Genomic DNA, 11161 nt, shown 5'->3' on the forward strand with positions numbered 1-11161 from the left:
TTTTTATCTAATCAACCCCCCCCCCCCCCCACACACACAAAAAAAAAAGATATAGCTATTTATATTTTAATAAATTCAAGGGTGTTTGTCAGTGATTTAAAAATCACACTCTTTCGATATTCGATATGTTCTTTGTGTCTTGAACAATATAGTGAAACTCACATCAGGGGAATATTTATATAGTCGCGTTCAAGCGTCACGAGCAAAGTCTTGCAGTCTTGAAATTGAGAGAGAGAAGTGTGTGTGTGTGTGTGTGTAAGCTGAATAAAAATGGTTGCTGAATATAAAGTGATAAGGCGATAGATATGCTATTATAAAAATAAACTTTAGCACATTAAATTAAATCTCGCTGACGGTGTGATCGAATGCGTATTTGGTGTCTGATGAATATGTTTGAATCCTTTTCTGTCTATCTAATAATTTCTTGTACACCCTGTTTAGTTTGACTTCGTTCTGGTATCCAATTTTATCCAACAGTCAGTAGCTCTGAAAGTGTTCAAATAATAATCATAAAAAAATGAAAGCGTCATTTATCCGTTCGGACACGATTCGTGGCACAGCGCTTTGCTGAAACAAATGTGATTTCCCGCATAACATTAAACGCTGATGAACTGCAATATCTCCCGATTAATAATATGCTTAGTAATGATTTTGTCTTTTCCCAGGTATAATAACGCCCGCGCGGAGCGAGACATGATGTGGTGTGCGCGAAACGAGGCCAACAGTGACGCTGTGCGCACGAGTCCTGAAGTTCATGTTGTTCTCCGGGTCCCACAGCCCGACAGATGCGAGTCCTAATGATGTTGACATCTTCACACAACAGCGCTGTTTCGCGGCAGCAATAGAGTTCTCAAACACCTTTTTATAAGTCTGAAGTCTTTCGCCTCCACCCGACCTGTTAAAACCACGCCTACGGAGCGACACAATTGGTCCGAAAGCGTGAAAGAGCCAATCAACAGAGAGCTGGAGCTCGAAACACGCAACACATCCACACACACCGAAGCCCATGGAGTTCAGACGCACTGGGAACATCTCCGTGCTGGACCCCGTTCTCCGCCGATCGTGTGTGAGATGTGTGTGTGTGCGCGCGAGAGGACGAGTGTGTGCGCGCGTGTGAAGGTGTATCCCTCCAACAAGTAAAGACAGAGGAATTATTCCGAGGCAACGAAATATTTCAACACATCTCTTTGGCAGGACTCGGGACGATCTCATTATTATTATCACAGGAATGTCTGTTTTAAAGAAAGCTGAAGGAACCCGACACACACCGCGTCTTTAAATCATTTCATCTTTTATTTTTTTTCTTCTCGATTTCACAGACAAGCGGCAGATTAATGGATAGCTGTTTCTCACTTTCTCTTTTACACACTTTTTTTGTTTTAGAAATCCAGCTAGTGAGACAATTGAGTGAAGCACTTCTCCAGCGCTGACTCTTTTCCAGCTGATTTCTGATTTCTCGTTTTTAAGGAACACCGCGTCACCTCTGCAATCTGGACTTGGATGAGCTTTCCGATGAGAGATCCAGTTTTTCAAGGATCCAGTATGGCATATCACCCATTTTTACCTCACCGGAGTCCGGAGTTTGCCATGAGCGCGATGCTGGGTCACCAGCCGCCCTTCTTCCCGGCCCTGGCACTGCCACCCTCGGGCTCGCTGGCGCTGGGCAAGCCGATCATGGAGCAGCTGATGACCGCAGAGACCGGCCTCCACTTCTCCTCTCTGGGACACCAGGCCTCGCATCTCCGGCCTCTGAAGACACTCGAGCCCGAGGAGGAGGTGGACGACGACCCGAAAGTGCACCTGGAAGCCAAGGAACTCTGGGATCTGTTTCACAAGCGCGGCACAGAAATGGTCATCACGAAATCTGGAAGGTAAACTTGGAATAATTCAATAAACGAGCCGTGCTTTCAATTCAATCAAGTCAAATAGCCTAGCTAGAAACCGAGATTATAGCCCATATCAGATATAATTGTTTTATTGATTTGAGTGACTCATGCGTTTCTTTAGAAAAGCAATTATGGGACACGGGATGGGCTTTTTATCGTTTCTTTTATTTCTGTTTGGGGAGACGCAAACGTTTCTAAAACACAACCCAACTATAGGCCTAAAATGCTGGGTTGTTTCATCCCATGTTTGGATCAAATATGGACCATTGGTTTACGTTCTTTACTTTAATTTAATTTTTAACCCAACGGTTGGGTTTGTCCATATTTGACCCAAACATGGGTTAAAACAACCCAGCATTAGCCATTATTTTTTTAGAGTGTAATCAAAAATGCATCGCTGGTTTAATAATTTTACTCTAAAAAAAAATGCTGGGTTGTTACAACCCAGATTTGTGTCAAATATGGACAAACCAAACCATTGGTTTACATTTTTTTAATTACATTTTTAACCCAGCGGTTTTGTTTGTCAAAATTTGACCCAAACATGTTTTTTTTTAGAATCAGACATTCATCGCTGGTTTAATCGTTTTAGCTTACACTCTAAAAATAAAAAGCTGGGTTGTTTCAACCCAAATTTTGGTCAAATATGGACAAACCCAGGCGTTGGGATACATTTTTAAATTACATTTTTAACTACATGTTTGGGTTTGTCCATATTTGACCCAAATTGGGTTAAAACAATCCAGCATTTTTCATAGTCTTGTGCATATGCGAATTTTGCTCCATAAAAGCTGATTTTGAACAGTGAAATTCACACCTTGTATTATAAAAATATAGCCGATGCGGTGGTGTCGAAATAGCACGTTTTGGTTGTATCTTAGTTTTTCCGTTTAAATGTTGGATTGTTTTTCAAGTTAGTATAATGGCCTAATTTACACACACACACACACACACACACACACACACACACACACACACACACACACACACAACAAAAACGTCTCAGATATCTGAAATTATTGTTTCTCTAAAGCAAAATCCAGTCAAGGAATTGTGCCGATTTTAGCCTCATGCACAACAAGCTTATCTGAAATATAGAAATATAACTCAACTATCTTTTCTGTAGGCGAATGTTCCCTCCGTTTAAAGTCAGATGCTCGGGGTTGGACAAAAAGGCCAAATATATTCTGTTGATGGATATTGTTGCGGCTGACGACTGCAGGTATAAGTTTCATAACTCTCGCTGGATGGTGGCAGGAAAAGCTGACCCCGAAATGCCAAAACGCATGTACATTCACCCCGACAGTCCGGCCACTGGAGAGCAATGGATGTCTAAAGTCGTCAATTTCCACAAACTTAAACTGACGAATAACATCTCCGACAAGCATGGATTTGTAAGTTAGCTACGTCTTTTTCATTTTTTATAATTATGATTATTATTGTTGTTCAGATACGTGTGTCCAGTGCTATTTGTATGCATGTTAATATATTGTTAAAGACTTTGCACTGTCAAGGAAATTTCATGAAATACTATCCGAGCAGGGGAAAACACGTTGATAAAGGGGGGGGGGAAATCGCATGCTTCAACGTGTGCAAAACCTATTCAGAAAGTGCGCCTCATAAAAACGATTCCTTCCTTTACCCGTCGTGAAAATGTTATTTGGAAGTCAACTTCGGCTTTATTTATATTCCAGACGATACTAAACTCCATGCACAAATACCAGCCGAGATTTCACATTGTGAGAGCCAACGATATCCTGAAGCTCCCGTACAGCACGTTCAGAACATACGTGTTCCCCGAGACGGACTTCATCGCTGTCACTGCCTACCAGAACGACAAGGTGGGTCATACGAGCTTTCTGGGTCGAATCTGACTCTAAATGTCTACCTACAAAAAGTGCATTACAGAAGGTGTTGTCAGTACTTTTGTTATAAACGTCCTTGTAGTTATTATATGCAGTCCATTTGTTCTCTGTGATTATTATATTTATCACTGTGAGGCCTACATCATATTGCAAGGCCTTCACCCATGGACAATAATGCAGAAAACATACACACACATACACACTTTCTCAATCTTTCACTTTCTCCTCTTTCACACACACCTTATCTTCAATTTATCTTCCATTTAATTATAGTTATTCAAAGGTTTGTTCATGGAAACATGCTGCCAACTCTCTCTCTCTCTCTCTCTCTCTCTCTCTCTCTCTCTCTCTCTCTCTCTCTCTCTCTCTCTCTCTCTCTCTCTGTGTGTGTGTGTGTGTGTGTGTGTGTGTGTGTGTGTGTGTGTGTGTGTGTGTGTGTGTGTGTGTGTGTGTGTGTGTGTGTGTGTGTGTGTGTGTGTGTGTGTGTGTGTGTGTGTGTGTGTGTGATAGTTGTGTGTAATAGTGTGTAATAGTTGGCCAATGATGCTTTTGGGAAATGCACCTCTGAATGAGTTTCTATTTATTTTATTTAAAAATGCAGAAAGTTAGTGTAAGGGGAGAGAATATACAGTGTGTGTGTGTGTGTGTGTGTGTGTGTGTGTGTGTGTGTGTGTGTGTGTGTGTGTGTGTGTGTGTGTGTGTGTGTGTGTGTGTGTGTGTGTGTGTGTGTGTGTGTGTGTGTGTGTGTGTGTGTGTGTGTGTGTGTGTGTGGCCTGGTAAACCCTACGTTATGGGGACAAAATGTCCCCACAAGGATGGCAATATCCGAAATCCTTGTTCGTGTGGGGACATTTTTTGGTCCCCATGAGGAAATCAGCTTATAAATCATACTAAGTGATGTTGTTTGAAAATGTAAAATGCAGAATGTTTCCTGTGATGGGTAGGTTTAGGGATAGGGTTAGTGTAAGGGAATAGAATATACAGTCTGTACAGTATAAAAATCATTATGTCTATGGAAAGTCCCCATAACACATGAAAACACAACATGTGTGTATGTGTGTGTGTGTGAGTGTGTGTGTGTGTGTGTGTGTGTGTGTGTGAGTGTGTTTGTGTGTGTGTGTGTGTGTGAGTGTGTGTGTGTGTGTGTGTGTGTGTGTGTGTGTGTGTGTGTGTGTGTGTGTGTGTGTGTGTGTGTGTGTGTGTGTGTGTGTGTGTGTGTGTGTGTGTGTGTGATAGTTGTGTGTAATAGTGTGTAATAGTTGGCCAATGATGCTTTTGGGAAATGCACCTCTGAATGAGTTTCTATTTATTTTATTTAAAAATGCAGAAAGTTAGTGTAAGGGGAGAGAATATACAGTGTGTGTGTGTGTGTGTGTGTGTGTGTGTGTGTGTGTGTGTGTGTGTGTGTGTGTGTGTGTGTGTGTGTGTGTGTGTGTGTGTGTGTGTGTGTGTGTGTGTGTGTGTGTGTGTGTGTGTGTGTGTGTGTGTGTGTGTGTGTGTGGAAGGACTGGCCATAGTGGGAGGTGCTGAAGAAGAGAAAAACATTGTGTGTTTATTTGTTAGAAAACGGCTGAAATATTAACACTCCAGGAAACTGCAGGAAATGTTACAACACGAAATGCTTATGGGGTGACAAGGAGGAGGGATTGAATTCATGTTGTGGGGTTGTAGTCATAAAAAAGGTTTCCAATATTTATGAGCTTGAAATGGCTCCATTTTTTCCCCTTAAAATCCCAGTGATGCCTCAGTGAAAATAACTTAAAAGGTTTAAGACAAGTCACTGCATGCATAATATTTTGTATCTTAAAAGAAAACACGCTTATAGGCCAGCATAAACTATAAAATATCAAAGGTGATAGCAATGAGTCATAGAGACTTAAAGTATCTGTTGAATATGTTTCGATATGCTATAAATACGTGCAAAAAAAAAAAAGAGTTTTCAGGTTGATGAAACTGAAACACATGCAAGTTATCTTTATTCAAGCTATACCGATTACCTGTCATTGCATTTCAGATCACACAACTGAAAATTGATCACAATCCTTTTGCAAAAGGGTTTCGTGACACTGGAAATGGGAGACGCGAAAAAAGGTAAGAGAGCACGAGCTGCTTATTACAGCATTCCAGAACATTCTGAAATCCACAACACTGTTACTTATTATTTGCATTTTGCATGAAAGCATTTTATTCTTAAAAAAAAGAAAGAAAGAAAGAAAGAAAGAAAGAAAGAAAGAAAGAAAGAAAGAAAGAAAGAAAGAAAGAAAGAAAGAAAGAAAGAAAGAAAGAAAGAAAGAAGGAAAGAAAGAAAGAAAGAATGAAATGGTAGCTAATTAAAAACTCACGCACATGATTTTCTCCAATGCAGTTATTAGTTTGTTTGCACTGACATTTTTCCCTCAATATTGTGTCTTCGAAAACGCGTTGATACAGAAAACAGCTGGCTCTGCAGTCGATGCGTTCCTACGAGGAGCAGCAGAAGAAGGAGAACGGCACGTCCGACGATTCCTCCGGAGAACAAGCGTCCTTCAAATGCTTTCGCCAGGACTCTTCTCCTGCGGTCTCCACTGTTGGACAGAACAACTTAAAAGGTATAATAACCTCTAACTCTATCTCACGACCAATTCGTACGAGTGATTAAAAGGTGGCTAATTCGTAAGACCTCACTCGTACGAATTTGTACGATTTGTCTAAAACCACGTAATGTAAATCAACATTTTCTCCTTTGGAATGTCCTAATAAAATGTGACTCAATGACAATCGAATCTTCCGATTATTCCGATACAAAGCGTTTGCGTTTGTCCGAAAGTAGAATCTCCAAACGAATCACTAATGCATGCTTGTACCTAATTAATTAAAATATGTTGAATTTCCTACGTTTAAAATACACTAAATTATTACTTATTTAGCGTGCATTTTGTGTCGCCACTGACTGTCTGTATAACTGAGTTTCCCTTCCCGATTTTTCCTCTCGCAGACTTTTGTGACAGCGATGAAGACAGTGATGACGAAGACAAAGATGGGAACGTGAAAGACGTGCCAGACTCGAGTAAAATCTCCACCACGACTGAGGACTCGAAGGACCCCGATGCGAGTTTAAGCAAAGGTGTGTTTGGGGAAAGTGAGAGGACTGGGAAAGAGAGTCCCGTCACGCTGATCTCGAGCACCACTCGGTCCGGGGACGAGCTCAAGAGTCCGACAGCCCGAGAACAGGCCAAAGCCGACGAATCCCGGACAGCCAGCAAAGAAAACTACATGCCATTGACTGCCCAAACAGATGGCGCCGCGCACTTGAATCAAAACCACTTGCACAGTTTCGGATTTCCGCAGGGTTTGGCCGGGCAGCAGTTTTTCAATCACTTGGGCGGTTCAATGACCCATCCCTTCCTCTTACACCCGGGCCAGTTCAGCATGGGAGGCGCGTTCTCCAGCATGGCCGCGGGGATGGGCCCGCTACTGGCCGCGGTGTCCTCGGGAGGGGTCAGTGCGATGGACCCCGCGAGCATGTCTTCACCCACGGGCCCCCCGATGCCCTTCCACCTGCAGCAGCACGTGCTCGCCACTCAGGTAGGACATGCATGTTGAGCGCATGGAAATGCGTGTCTATAGCACGAATTGTATTTATCGTGCAATTTATACGCAGAAAAAATAGTTTTTACATGCATATGATACATGCATTTTACATGCATGCTTCAGTCCTGATCATAACCCTGGCAGGATGTTTATGAAATATGTTAGCGTTGTTTGTGTTTTTGCATATGATACGCACTGTAAACCCCTTGGCTAGGATTAGTGGTGTGAAGTGCGTGCATATTACACGCAATAAAGTGCTGCACGCGAAAACTGCATATCATATGCACGTAAAACTCTTTTTTTTTTTTGCGTAGGCCTATTGCACGATAAATACAATTCTTGCTAGATACGCACTTTTATGAGATCGGGCTGATGCTTCAGTGCTGATCATTACCCTGGCAGGATGTTTATGAAGTATTTTAGCGCTTTTTGTTGGTGCATTTAGGAGTTTTGGAGAAAAAAAACGAGGCGTGGCATATATTGCAGTGTTTAAGTGTCTTTGTTGCACAGTCCATAAATTGTCAGCAAATATAGAACAACTGACAACTGTTGCTCGAGATTAGCAGTAAAGATGTTCTTGACAGATGTGTGCAGACAGCAATTAATTCATAAAAAAGAGAAAGATGTTCACGCCTGTTTTCTACCTATATAGTCAACATTTGAAGTGGATCAAAACCTTTTATCAAAGTTATACATGAATTTTGAAAAATATTAGTTCTTGTCTTATAGAACAACTTTGATGAACTTTTTTGATCAACGTGAAATGCTGACTACTAGAAATATAAACCTTAAGAAACGTCGCGGTTTATATTTTTTCCAGCATATATATATATATATATATATATATATATATATATATATATATATACATTATATTTTAATGTTATTACTATTTGAAGGTTAATTATTTTCAGCATATATATATATAGCCTATATATATGCTGAAAATAATTAAACTTCAAGTAATAACATTAAAATGATTAAATTACTTCTATTCAAGTCATTAATACCACTGAATCAACTTAATACATTTTGTCAACAATTGAAACCAACAAAACTAGTTTGGTGGGTTAATCAGGAATAGATCTTTAACATAACAATTGCAGGTTAACACTTGTTACAGTATAATATCTTTCTCAACTAGTGTGTGTGTGTGTGTGTGTGTGTGTGTGTGTGTGTGTGTGTGTGTGTGTGTGTGTGTGTGTGAGAAAACGAGTGAATATAATATATTTCTATAGGTACAGGAAAAGGAAAAAGCTTGATTTAATAAAGATGGTAGGCTATATTCAGATTTTCTTTTAATCACAGAGTTGTTGAACTGTGAATTTTTAATTGCACATTTTTGACCTCTGAAAACGTCATGCTATCCAATTTTCGTCGCCATTGACGTATATAAATTCACATGTTGATTCTAAATACATAGTCAACATTTTTAAAGTGAATTTTGAACAATACCCGTTCTTGTCTTAACTCTGATTAGTCAGTTTGTATCAGACATATTGCACATAAAGCCACTTTTTAAAGATTTTTTTTTTTACCTCTGGTGTTGATGAAAACGTAATTTTAAATAGGCTATCCAACTTTCGTCATTGACGAATAAATTCACGTGTTGATCCTAAATAAGTCAGTTTGCATATTGCACTAAGCCAGAGGACAGCGTGTGTATTTTGTATTCTCTCTCTCTCTCTCTCTCTCTCTCTCTCTCTCTCTCTCTCTCTCTCTCTCTCTCTCTCTCTCTCTCTCTCTCTCTCTCTCAATTCAATTCAATTATTCAAATGTGCTTTATTGGCATGACAATTATTTAAATGTATTGCCAAAGCATTTCCAATCATCATACGTAAACATACATAAAATAAATAGATAAATGAATAAATAAAGAAAAAAAAAGAAAAAAAAGGTAAGTAGAAGAATTCATCACCATTTCAGAATTCTATGAATAATTTAGAATTCAGTGAGTGTTTGCGTGCGTGTGTGTGTGTGTGTGTGTGTGTGTGAGCGCATTGCTGATTCTCTCTCTCTCTCTCTCTCTCTCTCTCTCTCTCTCTCTCTCTCTCTCTCTCTCTCTCTCTCTCTCTCTCTCTCTCTCTCTCTCTCCAGGGTTTGGCTATGTCCCCGTTCGGAGGTCTGTTCCCGTACCCGTACACATATATGGCCGCCGCGGCCGCTGCTCAGTCCTCCTCCTCGGTTCACCGGCACCCGTTCCTGAACGCGGTTCGGCCCCGGTTACGGTACAGCCCGTACTCTCTCGCGGGCGTCCCCGACAGCACTCTCCTCACGACGGCCATCCCAGCCATGGCGAGCGGTACCGTGGACCCGAAGAACTCGAGCCTGGACTCCGAGGTCACCAGCCGCTCGCCCGGTTCACCGAAACCCTGCGGAGACCGGGACTCGAGCACCGAGTTACAGAGCATCCAGCGACTGGTCAGCGGACTCGAGTCCAAACCGGACCGCGCTCGCAGTGTCTCTCCGTAGACCCACCCGTTCCCGTTCCCGTTCACAACACGGACCTGCATCGGAGAATCACGCTTAGACTCTAAATGCACTTTGGTGAAAGTAAAACAAACACGTGACATGTTCTTTTGTTAAATTAAAACAGTAACTTTGGCTGAATCCGAAATCACACCCCAAACCCTCATCACTATTCCCCACTAATACTGTTCACTTGAAGGAGTGAATGAAACGAGTGAGTGAACTCGGACATAAGCTCGTTATTGCAGTGCACTGTGGGATTGAATACGTGCACTCAATAGTCAAGTCAAGTCACCTTCATTTAGCCTATATAGCGCTTTCAACAATATAGATGGTTTCAAAGCAGCAATAGTCCACTATGGTTTCGGACACCACATCTGTCATGGGGCGATTTCGGATTCAGCCTTTGGGGTTTTTCTCCCCCTCCCAAATATTGTAATACCAGAAGTATTGACCAGCGACCAGTTCGGCACGAGACTGAATAAACGAGTAACGCTGCTGCTCCTCTGTGTGTGTGTACGTCAGGTTGACTGTGATTTAATTTAATATGCACTCTGATAGGTTATTGCTTTATTTGAATATGATATTAATTTATCGGATGTGTTTGAAAACATACTCATAATTTAAATTTACCGGAGGCATATTGCATGTCAAAGACCAGAACTAATCAAGACTGCTGTTTGTTTAACTTCACTGTTTTGTTCTAAGCGCTAATTCTCTGAAATCTACATAATTGTTTTAAGAACACTAGTGTGACGGAGATTCCGCAGTAAACCCTTAATATCTTTACCTAGTATATATATATATATATATATATACATAATTGTTTTATTTATTTTGTTTTCGTAAATTGAGGAAGGCAGTCTAGTCAAACATTTATGTTGTTTTAATCTGTCCAAATGTGTCAATCTTTCCACCGATCACTTATTAATTAACAGACGCGGTACTAAAACTGCTTATTAAATCCAGCTTCGAGATAAACTGGGAAAAGGGATCATGTGGATCAAAAAAGGATCATATGATTATAATAAATACAAATGTAAATAACGATATATATAACATATTTATGTAATTATTTCATATGAATATTGCTTGTAAATATAACTGAGGATCTTTGTTTGTTTGTTTGTTTGTTTGTTTGTTTGAGGGAGCTTAATTTAATTTATTGTTGACATATGTGTAAAATAGTTTGTGAGCATTTTCCATGTCGATGATTTCACCCGTCACACCACAGCGGAACCATGATGTGCCATCTCCAGAGTAACTGTTGTGTGTTTGAGTGCTTCGGTCCAGACAAATTAAAGGCGATAACACGATGCATCAATGGCTTGAAAGCAATGACACTTTTCTTTCACATCAACTGAGAATGCT

General features: G+C 40.6%; 1 protein-coding gene across 1 annotated transcript; it reads left to right on the forward strand.

Moving 5' to 3' along the window:
- The first annotated feature begins 1411 nt into the window (after positions 1–1411).
- On the forward strand, positions 1412–10089 carry tbx3a (T-box transcription factor 3a). The gene is made up of 7 exons (XM_056243598.1): positions 1412–1871; positions 3013–3280; positions 3581–3727; positions 5766–5842; positions 6182–6339; positions 6726–7315; positions 9419–10089. Exons 1-7 carry the CDS (start codon positions 1501–1503, stop codon positions 9791–9793), a joined length of 1986 nt encoding a protein of 661 aa, XP_056099573.1. The 5' UTR covers positions 1412–1500; the 3' UTR covers positions 9794–10089.
- The last annotated feature ends 1072 nt before the right edge of the window (positions 10090–11161 follow it).

Source organism: Rhinichthys klamathensis, unplaced genomic scaffold, assembly GCF_029890125.1.
Source record: "Rhinichthys klamathensis goyatoka isolate OS25496 unplaced genomic scaffold, OSU_Roscu_1.1 h1tg000815l_1, whole genome shotgun sequence".
Lineage (NCBI taxonomy): Eukaryota > Metazoa > Chordata > Actinopteri > Cypriniformes > Leuciscidae > Rhinichthys > Rhinichthys klamathensis.

What these genes read in the sequence shown, in the direction of transcription:
- tbx3a (XM_056243598.1), top strand. Translation starts at nt 1,501, where the DNA reads ATGAGCTTTCCGATGAGAGATCCAGTTTTTCAAGGATCCAGTATGGCA. An exon ending in TGGACAGAACAACTTAAAAG is followed by an intron (nt 6,340 to 6,725) that starts GTATAATAACCT and finishes TTCCTCTCGCAG; the next exon opens with ACTTTTGTGACAGCGATGAA. An exon ending in AGCACGTGCTCGCCACTCAG is followed by an intron (nt 7,316 to 9,418) that starts GTAGGACATGCA and finishes CTCTCTCTCCAG; the next exon opens with GGTTTGGCTATGTCCCCGTT.